The sequence below is a fragment of the Pipra filicauda genome, unplaced genomic scaffold, assembly GCF_003945595.2.
Source record: "Pipra filicauda isolate LSUMZ 115617 unplaced genomic scaffold, ASM394559v2 scaffold498_size1627759_pilon, whole genome shotgun sequence".
In the NCBI taxonomy this organism is placed as follows: Eukaryota; Metazoa; Chordata; class Aves; order Passeriformes; family Pipridae; genus Pipra; species Pipra filicauda.
The window spans coordinates 1,149,480-1,167,658 of NW_024104640.1; the positions used below are offsets into that span (position 1 = coordinate 1,149,480).

The 18,179-nt window shown below is 47.5% G+C and overlaps 1 protein-coding gene across 1 annotated transcript in view; it reads left to right on the forward strand.

Annotated features, from left to right (window-relative positions):
- Positions 1-18,179, forward strand: part of DOCK5 (dedicator of cytokinesis 5) — a 77,745-nt gene that overhangs the window by 9,799 nt on the left and 49,767 nt on the right. Inside the window, exons 2-5 of the mRNA XM_027718908.2 lie at positions 6,664-6,747; positions 13,758-13,798; positions 14,722-14,777; positions 15,549-15,645. Of these exons, the coding sequence (XP_027574709.1) occupies positions 6,664-6,747; positions 13,758-13,798; positions 14,722-14,777; positions 15,549-15,645 (278 nt within the window). The remainder of the gene's footprint in view (positions 1-6,663; positions 6,748-13,757; positions 13,799-14,721; positions 14,778-15,548; positions 15,646-18,179) is intronic.

Below are 18,179 nucleotides of genomic sequence, written 5' to 3' on the forward strand. Positions count from 1 at the left end.
ATGACTGATGGGAGTTCTGCAGACATGAAAATATGGCTATTATCTCTTTATTTATTTTTTTTTCCCCTTGTAATCAGCGTGTCTGTTGCTTCAGCAGTTCTGGATCGTCTCAGTTTGCCTGATTTGAATGTGAGGAGCTCTAATTAAAATCCCTGGGCTGATTTGTGGCTGCTCCAGAGCATTGGTGTGGAGCTGCCCCTGTTAAATCAGCCCCTGGGAGCCCTTGTGTAACCTCCAGAGCCATCTCTATTCCCATGGGCTGGGCTTGGGGAGTTGTTTTGTCTAAAGCAATCCAGGCTTTAAGAGATTAAACTGAGTCCAGAATCTGAGCCAGTCTATGCTGGAGAGAGAGAGACAGGATTAACCAAAAGATACTGATGGCTGAAAACCTTCCCTGGGCCCAAATTTGGGAATTGGTTTCATGTCGACTGTTTGTGCAGGATGGACTCTGCAAACCTGGGATTCTCTGCCTGTCCCATCTCCGAGATAATCCATTATTCAGGAAAAATCCTAGACTTTGATCAAGTTGGATCTGGCAGGTAACACCCTCCTTTGGGGGTGGTTATTGGGATAGCCTGAGGTTGGAAATGGAAGTGTTGGAAGCATGTGGAGGGACAGTGGCTCGTCCTGCTTTTTTCTTGGCTCTCCAAAGCAAGAACTGAATCTAAAAGCCAGCAGTTACAGAATCCAGATTGTGGCAGGTGGTGTCATTTCTCATTTAATGCCCATTTTTAAGACAACCCCACTTAAAAATGCTAAAACCAAGTAAAATATATTTCAGGCTGTGTGTGAGACCAGCCTGAAACAATAAGAACACAAGATGTTAAAAGTCATGAAACCACAGAACCATGGAATGGTCTGGGTTGGAAGGGACCTCAAAGATCACCTCATTTCACCCCCTCTGCCATGGGCAGGGATAGTCCCACCTCGAGCTCCTCAGAGGTTTGACTCTGAAGTCTAATGATGCCTGTTAATTACAGCATTTCCAGCTGCATAATCCTGTTATTCTGGATTACTTGTGTTCAAAATGCTGAGCAGCCACTTGGGACTTTGTAAAATTGAGACTGAATCTCAGCATCAACCCTTCAGCAGTGGGAATATTTTTAATAACAGTCATAAAATGTACATTTTTCCCAGAGTTGAACCATGACTTCCTTTTTTTGAAGAAGAAGAAGCAGCCTGACATCTAAACTTTAATTATTCTATTCTCAATTTTTCAGACACAAATTCCTGGGAAGTTACAAGAACGTTTCTCGCTCGAAACATCAAAAAGCCTTTGTTCCCATCCGGAATTAATTCCTTGGGCAGTCCCTTGTTTTTTAAATAAAGCCCCTGTGTTTTTGGTGCTGTCTTGGCACCAGAGAACATACCAGGCTCCTCCAAAGGGGGCTGTCCAGCAGCGAGGCCATTTTTTAATCCGGGGTTGTGGCAGCATAAAAAGCAGGGGAACTTCTGTTTCCCTGCACTGGGGGTTGACTTTTTGGTTGAAAGATGGAATGAGATGGAGTCTGGTTGTTGCAACAGCTCTGAATGTGAGTCTTTGTTCCCAGGAAGCAAAGCCAGCCCTCTCCTATCAGATGGTGGGAGGGCAGGCTGGGGGGAAGTGGGACATGGCATTTGGAAGTGGTTCTCGTGTCTTTGTGATGGGTGGAGGGGGGGGGTTTGGTTTGAGCCAAGTCAGAGATAATGGATCTTGCAGTGGCTGTGCTTTTCAGACCAATAATCCACGTTTCAAATGCACTTGTTGAGAGAAGGATTCCCTTTCATTCTGCTTTGAGATCCACACGAAATGGGATGTGACAGGTTCTGCCTTGGTCGCTGGGTTTGGGTGTTTTAGCTGAGCTTTGCTTTTGGGACAGCCTTGAAAATGAGTTGTTCTGGGGGTAAAATGGGTCTGGGAATTAAACTATAGTGGAATCATAAAATGGGTTGGTTTGGAATGGACTTCCAAGTGCCAATCCAGTGCCATCCTCGCCACGGGCAGGGACACCTTCCACTAGCCCAGGTTACTCCAACCTGGCCTTGGGCACTTCCAGGGATGAGGCAGCCACAACTTCTCTGGGAATCCCATCCCAGCACCTCCACACCCTCCCAGGGAAGAATTTCTTCCCATATCCCATCCAAACCTCCTCTCAGTTGGAAGCCATTCCCCCTGGAACTGCTGGATCTCCCCCTGGTTCCACTGAGATCCAGCTCAGGCTCCGTGAGCTGCTGACAGACCTCTTGCAAATTTAAGCTTCTCTCCAGACTCTTTGTCCAAAAGCGAAGCTTTTGTGGGTTTTTAGAGTGTGTTTGGGGGTTTTTATTCGTAATATAATTGTACTTCTCCTTTTCTGCCCCGTGCACAACACCGAGGCTTCGTGCTGTGTCCGTGCCTCTGTGGTGTCTCATGGATCAGGAATGTGTGTGCTGGGATTAATCCGGTGTCTTCCTACCACTGGGGGGGAGTGACACGGCTTAACCTGCTCTTCCCATCGTGCTGCTGCCAAACTGGGCCTCCTGAGAACCTTCCAGCTCTCCCCAGGGATCCCTCCGAGCCCTGGAGAGCCCAGGCTGTGCCAGGTTCCCTCTGCCCTCCGTGTTTGTGGGGCTGGCTCTGGGGGAACCCAGCACCCACCCCCACTTGGGCAGTGCCTCTGGAGTTCCCTTTCCATCCATTCTGAGGACTCACCTTCTGCCCTGAAGCAGGAGAGTTGCTTCTTATCTTCGCCTCGTGACTCTGGCTGCTGTCATCAGTCATAAAGTTATCTGCTGCCTTTTCCCAATACTCACTCCTCTGACCTTCCCTCCTCATGGATTCCATGTCTTACACTTCCCACTAATCCAGCTTGGAGGCCTGTGAACCAAATAACATGAGATGTTGCCTCTGGTTGTGCTCATCATGAAACAAACCCATCTTCTGGGTCACGTTCTCCACCTCGTCCCCTTTATTTAGATTAAATTTGTTAGACTTCAGTGCTGCTTTTCATCCAGGAGGATAAAAGGAGCAGGATCATCACTCCAAAGTGAATTTCAAAGGACAGAATCTCAGCTGAAGTTTAGCTTGGAGCAAAAAGACTTAACTTCAGATATTCCTGCAAATTGGAGGACAGAAGTCCCTGCGTTATTTTCCCTTCTTGCTGCTCTGTCGGGATTTAAATGAAGGGGTTTGATTTTTTTTTTCCTGCCATGGCCGTGTTTGTTATGCACAGTTTCCTTTTGCTTTCAAGTCTGAGAGAGGTCAGATTAAATACACACACTAGAAAAGAGGCTGAGCAGCACAAATCCCTGCAGATGGGCTGTTTGGGACTCCCAGCAGCAGGAAGCATCACTTGCAAACAGGGAAAATATGCCAGCAATTTGTCTTTTCTAACCTTGTGCAGAAGCACTGGGGAGGAGGTTTTATGTGCAGTGCCCCTCTGCTCTGCCTTCACTCAGCCTGGCAAGGCAAGATACTCCAAAATTGCCTGTTGTTGTTGTTGTTGTGCAGGGGCAGAAGTGAGTTCCTTTGCTTCAGTGCTGGGATGTTAATGCTTGAATTTTGGGATGTGAAACCTGTCTGGTGCAGCAGGGAGAGGGAAGGGAACTGCAGTGTTCAGTTCTCTGGCTTGTGGCTGTTGTGATCTTTGGGGAGGGGAAGGGAACTGGGGAGTTCTTTGCTCTTTGGTTTGAATTCCCTCTCTGTGTTCTCACAAGAAAGGCTGCTCTGACACCCACCCACCTTTCCCTGGACTCTGGGGCTGCTCAGGCTGCTTTTGTCTGGAGCTAAAGCAGCAATCTGGGGAAAAATGCAGCCTGGTATTTGTATAATGTCTGTTTGTCCCAGAAAAACCCGAGGCATCTGCAAATTGCATGTAGGAATCCCTGTGTGTGTGTGAGAGACGTGCAGCACAAGGATAGGAGCATCCAGAGGATGAATCCAGAGGGGGCCAAGAGCTGGAGCCCCTCTGCTCTGGAGACCCTCTGGGAGAGCTGGGGGGGTTATCCTGGAGAAGAGAAGGCTCCAGGGAGACCTGAGAGCTCCCTCCAGGGCCTAAAGGGGCTCCAGGAGAGCTGGAGAGGGACTGGGGACAAGGGATGGAGGGGCAGGACACAGGGAATGGCTTCCACTGTCAGGGGGCAGGGTTAGGTGGGATAGGGGGGAGAAATTCTTGGCTGTGCCTCCTCACAGCCATGGCCAGGAATCCCAAACAGCACTTTGGGACAGCTGTAAGCACGGGAGGAAACTTCAGCAGACAAAGTGTTATCAGCCAAGTCAGGAGTTGGCCCAGACACTCTGCCTTCAATCTCCTGAGTCTGCTGACATGTTCATTACCAGGTTATTAATGTCCCTCCTCTGCCTGGTGCCTGGTCCTCACCTGAGCAGTGCCAGTGACACTGCAGTGTCCCAGGGCATGTCCTGGGGGACTCCAGAGGGAGCTGGGATTGTGTCATCCTTCCACTCTGCACCTCGGGGGGGTTTGGAGATATCCCATCCCAGTCATGGATTGCAACATCCCTGCTTGATCTCTGGGATTTGGCAGGTTTATCCCAACAGGAGGCACGGCCATGGGGAATTTGCTGCCCTTTGGGTCGGGCTTTGCTGCCCTCTGTGACCCCCTGCAGGATTATTGTCTGGGTCTGTTGGAACAAATTCTTTTGAACTGAATCAAGTCCAACGTTCCCCATCAGTCCTTCCATCAGTTTGTGATCTCAGGGTCTGTCAGGGCAAGGTAATTCCTGATGGATTACTTGGATCTGCTTCTGGGTACTCTGCTCTGGAACCAGACTGGGAGAGCTGGGGGGGTTCCCCTGGAGAAGGGAAGGATCCAGGGAGACCTGAGAGCCCCTTCCAGGGCCTGAAGGGGCTCCGGGAGAGCTGGAGAGGGACTGGGGACAAGGGATGGAGGGGCAGGACACAGGGAATGGCTTCCCACTGCCAGAGGGCAGGGAGAGATGGGATATTGGGAAGGAATTCCTCCCTGTGAGGCTGGTGAGCGGCTGGGCTGGAATTCCCAGAGAAGCTGTGGCTGCCCCAAGATCCCTGGAAGTGTCCAAGGCCAGGTGGGAGCAACCTGGGCCGGTGGAAGGTGTCCCTGCCCATGGCAGGGGTGGCACTGGGTGATTTTTAAGGTCCCTTCCAACCCAAACCATTCCAGGATTCATATTCACGTTCATCTTTGGCCATGAACATTATCCAAATTTTTCTGTTAAAATGTTGATGGAGTTTTTTTACTTTTGGGCCTATTCTGGGGCCTTTGAGGTGTTGATGAACATCCAGGTCACCAGTCAGTTTTTAATATATGGATTTACAGCAGGGAGGGAGAGGAAACTGGATGTCAAAGCAGCTCATGCCTTAGGAGCAAAAGCCCAGGAATATTCCTGCAACCAGGAATATTCCTGTAATTCTCTGGAAAACCATGTGGTGGATTCAATGCAAAGTCCATGTGTGTCTGCAGGCATAAATCAGTGCCTCTGGGAACACTCCCTGCCCTGCAGCACAGGAAAAGAAGTGTCTGCCTGTGCTCAGATCCAGCAGGGATTCACATCTCCTGCTCCTGGGGGACTATTTTTAGTTCCAATGTTTGAGAGGCAGCTCCTATCTGTGAGATAATTTCCTGTGTGGTCACCCACAGTCGTTTGGAGCCTTTCCAGGAGGCAATAATTCCTCATCCTGACGGGAAAGATGGGCACTGGATGTGGATCTGTGACAGAAGAGCTCCACTCTTTTATTTATTTATTTGGTTTTCCAGGCAGAGCCCTTCAAATCCAAACCTTGGGCGGTCTGAAGGATTTTCCCAAAGCCTCCTGAAAACGTTTGTGGGATTTATTTGCTTTCTTTAAAACAAAAACGGCGTTTATTCACTAATAAATTAGCTCAGGGATATGTAAATATAAGATTTCTGCGTGTGGGAAGGTTGCCTTGTGTGTGATCTGTGCTTAAATCGGTGTTTAAATAAATGAAGATGCCCCAGTTTGGTAGAGAAGTGTCTGTTCTGACTTTGCTGATCAGCTCATGGACCCAGAGAAAAGCCTTTCCCTGCTTTTGTGTCTCTTTATTTGGGCTGGTTTGAAAGCAAATTCAAATTAAACTTTCTCCTCTTGTCTCCAGGGAAGGCTCTGCTTTTGGGCTTAATCCTATTCCCCCTGGAAATCTGATAAGATCCAGATTAGCTTTGTCTTTGGGAGGGATTAAATTTGTGGAGAATCTCAAGTTTTCGTGCTAAAATTGGGTCTTGTCTGGGGAGAGCCTCGAGTAGCAAATAATCAGAGTATTTTTTAGCATGGAATAGGGGTGGGTTTTATTAGGACATCAAATTTGTGGTGTTTTCCAACACTCCATTAGTGAGTGCTATGAAATGCTATAAAAAAATGATAATTACTGATTGATCCCTGATGCCTGAGGTCGTGGGCAGGTTGTTCCTAAGGACTCCTAGATCTGTATTCTGGGCAATAAAATAACTGTATTATTATCCTGGCTGTGAGGAATAAGATTTCTCCCCCTTGCAGGGCAAAATCTGGGAATAGATACCCCACCCCCTTTTCCAGAGTATTCTGGAAATTAATGACTTTATATTGTATTAATGACTTTATAGTGCTTTTCCAAAATCCTACCCTGCCTTTGGCAGTTGCCACCATCCAATAATTGAACCCCTGGCCCCTCATAATTGTGTTTTTTCCTGTGTTTCTCCCTTTTTTTTTTAGCCATCTACAACTACGAGGCCGCTCAGGACGTGGAGCTGTCGCTGCAGGTCGGGGACACCGTTCACATCCTGGAGATGTACGAAGGTGGGTCCCACTTCTTGCTGCTGCTTTTGGGAAGGAAAATGTAACAAATGGAGGTGATTCTTCTGAAATAACACCAATTTTGCATCTGTGTTTTCCACTCCTGCTATGCCTGAAGCGCTTTGTTACTCGTCACTGAGTTTTAAAATGGTATTAAAAATGCAGGAAATAGAGAAAATTTAACGTAGCTTTTGGGTTCCTGGCAGAGTTTAACAAGGTGAGATTTCTCTGTGTCTCAAGGCAGAGCTACAAGATAAAGGAACACTTAATTCTGGCTCCTCATTCCTGTTTTCACAGCACACCTCTTTGCTTTGGCTCCTCTTTGGGCTGTGCCAGGCCTGGCACTTCCATTGATCTGATGGAGTGATCCAGCTGAAAAATAATAATAATAATAATAATAATAATAATAATAATAATAATATCTCTACATAAGAGGCAGAATATCTGTATATAACAGGCAGAATATCTGTACATAACAGGCAGAATATCTGTACATAAAAGGAGAAATATCTGTGTATAACAGGGAAAATATCTGTAGATAACAGGCAAAATATCTGTAGATAACAGGCAAAATATCTGTATATAATCCTACTAATCTGTGACTTGATTCTGCAAAAAGACCCAAGAAAGAGGGAGCATCAAAAAGCAAAATTCATGCAGAGGATTCATTTTATATTTCCCAAAACTTTGGGGTGTTTCTTTCTTTCTTTCTTTCTCTCGATTTTTAAGCAACCTCATTGTTTAACTTGTAATCAGCTGTTTAAACAGGTAGTCAAGAACAGGGAATGAACACCCAAATAACATCCCTTTTTTTTTTGCCTGGAATATCCCAGGCTGGAATTTTCTCTGGCGAGAGAGAGAAAATCGCCTGGAAATTGCTCAGGAGAGAATGAATGTTTTCATCTGGGAAAGGGGAAAAGTGAATGTTTTCATCTGGGAAAGGGGCAAAGGGATTGTTTTCATCTGGGAAAGGGGAAAAAAGTGATTGTTTTCAGCTGCTGAGCCCTCCGTGTGCAGTCAAACCCCGTGGCTGAGGCACCTCGGAATTCCCGCCGTCCAACTCGACCCTTTTCCCACAAAGTGCAGCCAAAAAACTCAGGCCCAGACGTTTGTGAGCGGAAAGGGGAAGGTGTGGATTGTCTCCAAGATGGGAACTCTGCTGTGGGTCTGCTCTGGTTCCCCATAAATCTCAACCCCCCCAGTTCTATATTCCTGCTTGGCAGGAAATTCTCGCCTCTTGTCATCTCCAATTTTTGGGACATCAGCTCTCTGCTTTTTCCAGCTTTTTCCAGCTCCTTGTGGGTTATATTTTGGAGGAGGGGTGTTCTCCCAGCTCCCTGTGAATTGTGTTTTGGAGGAGGGGTGTTCTCCCAGCTCCTTGTGTGTTTTGGAGGAGAGATGTTCTCCCAGCTCCTTGTGGGTTGTGTTTTGGAAGGAGGGGTGTTCTCCCAGCTTTGGGTTTTGGAAGGAGGGCTGTTCTCCCAGCTTTGGGTTTTGGAAGGAGGGGTGTTCTCCCAGCTCCTTGTTGGTTGTGTTTTGGAAGAGGGATGTTCTCCCACCTCCTTGTGTGTTTTGGAAGGAAGGATGTTCTCCCAACTCCCCATGGATTGTGTTTTGGAAGGAGGGGTGTTCTCCCAGCTCCCCATGGGTTGGATTTTGGAGGAGGGGTGTTCTCCCAGCTCCCCATGGGTTGGGTTTTGGAAGGAGGGGTGTTCTCCCAGCCTGTGGGTTGGGTTTTGGGAGGAGGGATGTTCTCCCAGCTCCCCATGGGTTGGGTTTTGGGAGGAGGGGTGTTCTCCCAGCTCCCAGTGGGTTGGGTTTTGGGAGGAGGGATGTTCTCCCGAGCTGCCAACAGAGCTCCAGGGTTTTGTTCCTCTAATCTCTGTTCTTATCTGGGTACACAAGTCTCAACCCAGGGAAAACTTTCCATGCCACCAGGGCGGAGGCTCTGCAGGAAGAAAAGGCTCAGAGATGCCCCAGGAGGCCCTTTTTTGAGCAGGGTGTGAGTTATCCCTGCAGCTCCTGGCCAAGGCTGTTCCATGGGCTATCTCTGACGTTCCTTAGGGAATTGAGGGCAGCTTTTCAGCGTTGTTGTCAAGTTTTCACTTGGAAAAATCCTGCTTTAGCTCTTATTCCCCACCTCAGCATCTGGTGTGAGTTACCAGGAGGTTCTCAGGGCTGTTGTTGGTCATCTGGAAGGTTCCTCCTTTCTCCTCCTGGTTTCCTCAGCCGGGTGTCAAAGAGCCTTCCCGGGAGAGCTCTTTGTGTGGGATTTGGGCTGGCCCTGCTCTGTCTGGAGGGCTCCAAGTGCACAGTGTGTCCCCTGGCAGGGAGGCAGCAGGGTTGGGGTTTTGGTGTGAACAAGAAATGTTATCTGCCCCTGGAGACACAACACTGATAGAGCTGAGCCCCTGGGGGAGAGCAAAGGGCGATAAAGCGAATTAAAGTGTCAGCAGAAGGTGCAGTTTGGGCCAGGCCTCTGTGCTGCCCAAACCTCTGGCTTGGCCAGGGGCTGAGGTGTCTCACCAGCCCTCAGGGAAGCACCCGCAGTCAGGGGCTGCTCTTGTGCTGCCTGATGGCTTCACAAGGAGGGAAAACACCTTGGAATTGTAAAATCCCTGCTCAGCTGTGCTGCCACGTGCTGCCTGCAGGTAGAGGGCTGTCACAAAGGCTGGAGGGCCTTGGAAGCGTGGAATTCCTGAGCTGGAAGGGACCCACAAGGATCAGAGTAAAACTGCTGGCCCTGCACAGACACCCCAAAATCCCACCCTGTCCCACAGTGTTGTCCAAACCCTCCTGGAGCTCTGGCAGCCTTGGGGCTGTGCCCAAACCCTGGGGAGCCTGGGCAGTGCCAACCAGCCTCTGGGGGAAGGACCTTTCCCAAATATCCAACCTGAACCTTCCCTGACACAGCTCCAGCCGTTCCCTGGGTCCTGTCCCTGCTCCCAGAGAGCAGAGGTGGTGCTGCCCTTCAGGAGGAGCTGCAGACCCCACTGAGCCTCCCCTCAGCCCCTCCTTGTATGGCTCCTCCAGACCCTTCCCCATCTTTGTGTCCCTCCTTTGGACCCTCTCTAACACCTTTAGGTCTTTCTTACATCGTGGTGCCCAAAAGTGCCCTCAGGACTCGAGGTGAGGCCACCCCAGGGCAGGACAGAGCAGGAAGGTTGGCCAGATCTGGGGAGAGGCTCTGGCCTTGCACTTGTGTCAGTAAAACTGTATTTTCCCATATTCTAAACATGCTTTGCCTCGTGTTTTCTAAGTCCCAGTGACAGTGGTGCAGTTGGGCTTGGACTGGGAGTGTAGTGATGCATTTGGGCTTGGCTTGTGGGTGCCCAGAAGAGATGGGGGAGTGATGAACGTGGCAGATGATCCACATTGCTGCCCTGCAGCTTTCCTGGGATTCATCACAGGGAGGCATCCCTGGAAATGGCAACTTCAGCCTGGACAAAGGACACAGCATGGAAGGGGGACAGTCATCAGAAAGCACAGGCTGAGAAACTGGAACTGAAGATTCCAACTGTTTCTAGTATGAGCTGGTGTCCACAGAATCCTGGAATGGTTTGGGTTGGAAGGGACCTTAAAAATCCTCCAGTTCCACCCCTGCCATGGGCAGGGACACCTCCCACTAGCCCAGGTTGCTCCAAACCCCGTCCAGCCTGGCCTTGGACACTTCCAGGGTGTTATCTTGGGGCTGTGCCAGTGACCCCAATCCATGGAGGGACACCTGGGAGCTGCTGGAATTGAGGAACTGCAGGGTCCAGACTGTGCAGAATTCCTCCAGCCCAGGCCAGTGCAGACTGTGGCACGTGACATCTGTGTCACTCTGCCCTTGGGTGCAGCTTTAAGTGGGGTTTGCACTGCAGGAAGGGCCTGACTGGACTTAGGTTTGATCATTTTAAGGGCCTTTTCCAACCTTTCCTGTGATTCTGGATGTGCATATTCAGTGTTTTGCTCTGAGTGATCCATTTTGAGATGTGTTGGTTGGGCTTCAGAGGTGCTTTCAAACACGTGTTATCATACACAGAAATTACTACACCCAAAAATCTGGAGGTCACCACTTTTCTTAGGTTAAAATAAACCCAGCTTGGCCTTGCTAGTTTACATCTCTTAGCACTGGAACCTGCAAAGCCAGGGTTGTTTTTTTTTGTTTTTCCCCTCCTTTCCCTGGCTGCCTGTGAGGTGCTTGAAGGGCACAAAGTATTTGTGCAGAATTCCTTGTTCCACTTGATAACGAGATAACGCAGTGTGGGCTTCTGCCAGAAATATTTGAGACTCTGCACACGCTGCAAAATCCAAGGAAAGAAGGAAAACTTGCTGCATCCAGTGCTTTGGAGGCTGGTTCGGTGCAGGATTTACTCTCTGGGAATCTGTCCTTGAGGATGAGCTGGGAGGACACGTTGCTGTTTAGGGGAAACTCTTATTATTTATTATTTTTATTATTATTATTATTATTTCAGGGAAGCTGTGGGAAATGGCCGAGTTATGGGGAGAAGGAATGTCTGCTCACATACCTGGTTCTCATCGCTTTCTTCTCCTGCTGAAAATAAGTTTACACTGCCTTTCTGCCTGGTTTCAGCCTTTTCTCTGAGCCCTGGAGGGGGTGAAGCAATCCCTGTGTGGGGGGTGAGACAGGACAGGGCCCTGCAGGAGGAACAAAGACCTTGTGGTTCAACCCCTGACCTGGGCTTGCCCCACCCTGGAGAACTTGCCAGCATCAAACCACTGCCATTGGAATATTTTCTCGTAGATTTTCCCATCTTTTCCGTGCTGCAGAAAATCCATTGAATGAAAGGTAAAATCGAGGACCTGATCCCAAGAAAACACCCAAACTTTTGGATATTTTTTTGCCAGCTCAGTGTTCTTTTTGTGGTCTCAACCAGATTTCAGTTCGTTGTAGGAGCTTAAATTTGCTGGGTCATCATCAACTGAAGAACTTTTCTCCTACTTGGTGAAAATACCCAAACACTTCAATAATCTCTCATTCCTCCGAAGTTTAGGCACATTTTGGGGGGGGTTTAATAAGAAGAAATCACATCATCAATCGACCACTGGCAAAAGATCATGTTCCTGTTCCAGTGATGGGCAAAATTGTTGAAAACAGGAGCAGAATTCCGATAAAAAATGGCACGAGGTGCTTGCAGAAATAGTTTTTGCATCATCAGACACAACAGGGTTTGATGCAATGATTGCAAAATGTTTTACAGGAATGTGCTCAGTGCCAAGAGGCCATTTGAAATATGAGGAAGTTGGGCTGTGGAGGGGCTGAGAGTGGCAGATGGAATTGAGATCACTGGGAAAACACTCCTGGCAAATTCCGTGGGCTTTGTCTCACACCCTGAGCAACTTGGACTTTACTGTTCAATTAATGACAACTTAGATAAAAATAGAACCTAAATCTTCTCATCCCTAATCCAGTACCTCATCCATGGGTCCATGGTCAATGGATAATCTTATTTTCATCCTGTGCAAGGAATGGAATTTCTTCTTTGCTCCTGACTTATTCCTGGAATATTGGAGTTTCTGTGGTTGAGGTGCCTCCTCATTGCTGCAGAAAGGGGTCAAAACTGCACTTGAAAAGAAAAAAAGACCAAATACAACAAGAAACACACAAAAAACCCCCATCAAAACACAAATATAACCACTCTAAACTCTTAATTTATGGTCAGGGGGTCTCAGATTTGTGGTTCTTCATGGGAGGTTCTTTGCTAAATATATCAGTGTTGGGGGGGGGACAACAACAAACCCCACCAACAAACAAAAACCCAGATAAACCAGCCTCCCCTCCTCTCTTCTTCTCTCCTTTGCCTGATTATTCCCTTAAATCCCTTTGCCTTCTTGGTGCTGCCACTCAGCTGGACATAATCCTGTGGGATCAGGGGGGTTGTCTGGCTGACTCTGAGCACCATCCATGAGTTAGGGGCTATAATCCATAAATATATATATATATATATATATATATATATATAGTCCCTGTGTGCTTGCTGAGGGACAGGGCCTGTGGGTTTAGTTTTTGGGCAGGTGGAACCTTAGGAAAAGAGTAAAAACTTGGGAATTGGGGTAGTGCAGAGTTGAGTCTTGAGGTTGGAATATCTTTGATGTTTTCCTGGCTGAGGGTCAGGGTGAGACTCAGCCCGAGGGATGTGGCCGTTTAAAACGGGGCAGATTCTTCTCCTCGTGGGTTCAGTTTGTTGTTTTCAGGGCAGGAACTTCAGGAGGACTCAGGGGATGGAAACTTGGCCGTGGCAAAGAGAGGAACCCAGTGCAGAGGGTGCTTGGTCGTGCCCTGCTGGCACAGCCCAGCCAAGGGGTGCAGGGGAGGAGGGAGAGGAAGACCCCCCATCTCACATGGTTTGGAGGTGCTGGAGGAGAAGGGACAAGGACTTTCCCCCAGCTCTGCCTCTCTCCTCTCTGCTCACTGAGCAAAGATCCCTCGAGGATGCAAGAAATTCAGCTTTTTTTTTTTAATAGGTTTGCATTTTGGTGACTTTAACATCAAAATAACCCCCTGGAAGTGTCCAAGGCCAGCTTGGAGCAGCCTGGGTTAGTAGAAGTTGTCCCTGCCCATGGCAGGGGGTGGCACTGGATGATTTTTAAGGTCCCTTCCAACCCAAACCATCCCATGGTTTTATGAAAATACAGGTCAGACCCCAGGTGCTGAAGAGAGAAGAAATGTCCCCCTCAGTGACACATCCTTCTGAGTCCTGGGGATCACAGCTGTTATTTTTATCTTATACTCTTTAAATCTTGATCAAATAATATTAATAAGCAGGATCTGTGGCAGGACAAGCAGTTCAGGCTCCTCCCTAACAAGCAGAGGTGTCTCCAGAGCAGTAAGAGCTCAAACTGGCAAAATCAATAGATTGGTGCTGTGGAAAGGTGGTGAGAATTACACTTGGTGTTTCGTTGCTGTAGACGAGAAAACCATAAATATAAACTATAAATATAAGTGAAATATAAATGTAAATATAAATAAATATAGATATAAATATAAATATTTTTGTTTCCTTTGCCAGGCTGGTACCGAGGATACACCCTCCGAAATAAATCGAAGAAGGTACGACCTCCCTTTTTATGGCTCTCCTTTTCATCTCACACCTTGCCAGGCCCCATCCAGTGCTGTAATCTGCTGTATTTCTTGTCTGAATATTGTGCAGCTCTCCTGGCCATTGTGTCCTTTTCTTTAGTGACAGAAAAAATGCCCCTGAGCTCAAAGTTGCAGAGCCATTAGCTGGATATTCCCCCTCTGGAATCATGAGGAATGCAGCCTGAACTCCCCAAATTAACTGCTCCACATCTGCATCCACGAGTTTATTGCTTTATTATTATTATGCCCTTGGACCTGGACACATCCAGCATTAGTTATATTTAATGGTAATATCAGATTTTTTTATTTGGCTTGGAAAATATTCCAGGAATTGCACACAGCCTGGATCTCAGCCAGGCTGCTTGAGGTTTGTGGATCTGGCCCTGAAGCTGCAGGGAAATCTGGTTTCCCAGAGGATTCCTGGCTCCTCTCTTGTGGTAGCATCCCTCAGCTGCCATTTTTTTTTTGGTCATAAAAAAGAATGAAAAGGGAACAGAAAAAGTTTCCTGGAAAGTTGCTCTTCAATAATGGAAATTTAGGAATTTCCACAGATGCTGGGGGAGCTTTTCTAGAGAGACACAAGTCCAGGGCAACCTGGCAGATGAGTCCAGGAATGTTTTGTAGCAAGGACAAATGAGTAGAATTGACAACTGGCAGGAATTTTCTGCATGTCATGCAGGAAGATGAGTGTCATTAGAGGGAAACAAGGAATTGCCTTCTCTGAGGTGCCAAATATCAAATATAGTGCTGAAATGTGGACTCTTTAATGGCTTTTTTTCCTGTGACACTGGGACATTTCTTTCCCTTTTCCCCTCCTTTCTGCTAAATGTATTTTTGTCCCCCTCCTAACCCAGGCTGTGATTGATTTCTCCGATTTCTCTGTTTATTTTTAGGGCATTTTCCCAGAAACGTACATCCATTTAAAAGAGGCCATCGTGAAGGACCGGGGGTAGGTCGGCAGCCAAACCACGGGAATGCCATTCCCTGTAAACCCCCAAACCCCCCATTCCAGGAGCTGTGGTCGTGCCAAACACTCCTGCTCTGTCTCTGAGCGGGGTGTGCCTCCTGTGCCAGGCTTCCAGGGCTGCATAATTTCATTTTTCAGAGCGCTGCCATCCCCAAGCAGCTGTGGGGTGGGCGCAGGAGGAGGCTCTTGGCAGGATTAAGGAAGCTCTGCCAGACCAGTTAGGAGTGGGGCAGGTCAGTGGAGCTCCTCTGGGGACTCCTGCAAGTCAGAAGAGCCTCCTGCTCCCAGCCAAGGACCCAGCAGGAGTGTGGATTCCTTCCTGTCTTGGAAAACGTTGAAGGAAATGACTCCTGGTTCGGTTCCTAGAGCTGAGTCTCTGGTTGTCAGAGAAAAGGAAGAAAGGAAGAAGCTTTGTAAAGTGCTCTTTTATTTTTATTTGTTAAATGACTGTTACCACTGCAAGGGGTGGTTCTTCCAAACTGAATTTCTCCCTATTTATTCTGTGTCTGGGATGGGTGCATTGGGAATAACTAGACTGAAAGAAGCTTGGATTTAAAATGGATAATGAATGTGCATGTGTGTGCTGGAGAACATCTTTAGAGTCTTGCCATCCTGTGTGAGTGAACTGTGTGGAAATTATCCCCTCTGAAACTTCCTTTTACATATTTATCAAAAAAAAAAAAGGATGTTTGACCGCGAAGTTTTAATCCTGAGTGTAAAACCTTCCATTTTCTCCTTTTTTTCCCCCTCCAGGCAACACGAAACGGTGATTCCAAGTGAGTTACCCCTGGGCCAGGAGCTCACCTCCACCCTGAGGGAGTGGGCAGTTATCTGGCACAAGTTGTATGTGGTGAGTTTTCCTCAGTTGTGTCACAGAACCTGGGGTGAGATGGGCCCGGGCTGTTGGCAGGGATGTCAAGCAGCATTTTAACACTTCCATTGTGGCAAAAGTGGTGTTGAGAGAGGCTAAAAGTGCTCTGCTGCACTGCTGTGGGCTCACAGAGCTGAGGTTTGGTGTCATCTTCCTGCATGACATGCAGAAAATTCCTGCCAGTTGTCAATTATCCTCATTTGTCCTTGCTACAGAACATTCCTGGACTCGTCTGCCAGGTTGCCCTGGACTTGTGTCTCTCTAGAAAAGCTCCCCCGGCATCTGTAGAAATTCCTAAATTTCCATTATTGAAGGGCAACTTTCCAGGAGACTTTTTCTGTTCCCTTTTTCACTCGTTAACCCCCTGGCCCAGCTCCAGCCACCCCAGGGTGCTGGGGCTGTCACCCAGCAGGGAGCAGGGGCTGGTCTCTGGGAGCTCTCCCAGGGATTTAATTCCCAGCAGGGTGAGGAAAGACCTCTCCTCTGCTGGATCTGTGGAGCCCCCTGACCATGGGAGTCACCTCAGCACCATCCCAAGGCAGGACAGGGATTTTTTGGGGCTTCCTCAGGTGGGTTTATCTTGCTCCAAGAGCTCCCAGCGAGTTGCCTTCTTTTGAAGGGGATTATTAAGGCACATTAAAAACTCAGACTTGACTTTTCTTCCATTAGCAGCGAGTTCAGCCTGCCCAGAATGTGCTTTAATTGAGATGAGGGAGTTTAAATCTAATCACTGAGCAAATTTTCCTTTTGGAAATCTCACCAGGCCACAAAGTTCATTTTGTTTGTGTGCCACGAAACCACAAGAATTTGTTCCACCCTCTTAATTTAATGAGAAGCTGTATGGGATGGAATTACTGTGTGAAAAGAGAGTTTTGTTCCTGGCTTTTTTTTTTTGTTGTTGTTGTTGTTTAATTCCTGAATGACTCGAGGATTGTAGCCTCAGAATCTATTTTTTTTTTGAAGAGCAGAAATCTTTTCATGTTCTTGTGCTTCACCAATATAAGTCCTAAAATAGGCTTGGAAAATGTTGTGGTTTGAAATGGATTTGAGTTTGTTTTATTTTCCCTTGCAGTGTGTATTAAAAGAATAATAAAAAAAAAAGGCTAAAGGAGGAAGGAGGTATTTGAGGAGAAAAAGGAAACATGAGAGGATTTTTTTTTCCTTTGGCAGCATTTAATTTCACTGCTTTAATTCCTGTGGGTTTCATTACAGCAGTGGGTTTATCTCCACTGCAAAATAAATATAAAAACGGGGGTGGATTTTTAACTTGGTTTAGTTAATAGGAATTATGTGTGGAGATAGCTTTAGCTGATGGCACATTGAGGTCTGCTCTGTATTGCCCTGAAAACCCACACAAATTGCCTTTTCCTTGCAAGTATTTTTATGCAAGGACACCCTTTTTTCCTTTGTTTATCAAATATATCTCTTTGTTTGTTAAATATATCTCTGATATCCTCCCTGTAGCAACTCAAACCTCTTGTAGTCTCTGTCACCCAAATGGAAAAGAAGATGGTTGTTTATAACTCCCTTTAGATTTGGGGGGAAATATGAGTGATTTATATCCTTCATGTAATTTAATTAATCATTCACGTTATTTGACAGAGATGAGAATGGGGAAATCACTGAACTGAGTTTCCCTTTCTGCTGTGGGGGAGCAGTTGGGTTTTGCAGTTAAAAATTAACAGCCCTGCTGCTGTTAATTTAATTAAGTCACACCCCAGTCAGGACCAGCAAGGAACCACTGGCCAGTTCCCACTGGCTGCGGGTGGGATGGAGCCAAAAACCTCTTGAAAGGTCATTTTGGAGCTGAATAACCATCATCATTGTCCCAGAAACTTCCAATCTGTGGCCCTTCCCTGGGAAAATGAGCTGCTCTTGGCACTCAAAGTCATCCCAGGTGGCGAAGAGAGGAGGAGACTTGGACTTCCTCTTTAATGGTTTAAATGTTTTAAATGATTTAATATTTTGTCTGACACTTTTAAAAGCTTATTTACTTCTCCAAGCACACATTGCTCCAAACAGGGGAGGTTTGCACACACCCATCCACGTTTTAATTACAGCCTTGGAGCTTGGAACTGTAGGAACAAGGTGCACAGATGGGAGTGATTTTGTCAGGGTGGAACCAGCAAAGAGCAGGAGAAGTATTTTTGTTAATTAAGGATGATAACAGCAGGGATGGCAGGAGGAAACTCTTCAGCAGGAGTTTTTGATGTCCTGTTCAGTCAGTGCTGGGTAATTACAGCTGCTGCTCTCACAGCAGAGATGGAGATGCAAACAGGAGGATCCACTCAGCTGATTGTTTTAGAGCATTTTTGGGCAATCCCTGACGTGGTTCTGAGCAGCTCCAGCTGGGGTGGGGTGTGAAAACAGGGGTATGAAAACATGGGCTGGGCCAAGAGCTCTCTGGGAGCAGGGACAGGCCCCAAGGGAATGGCAGGAGCTGGGTCAGGAGGGGGCTCAGTTGGGTGGGAGGGAAAGGTTCTTCCCCCAGAGGGTGGTTGGGTGCTGAATAT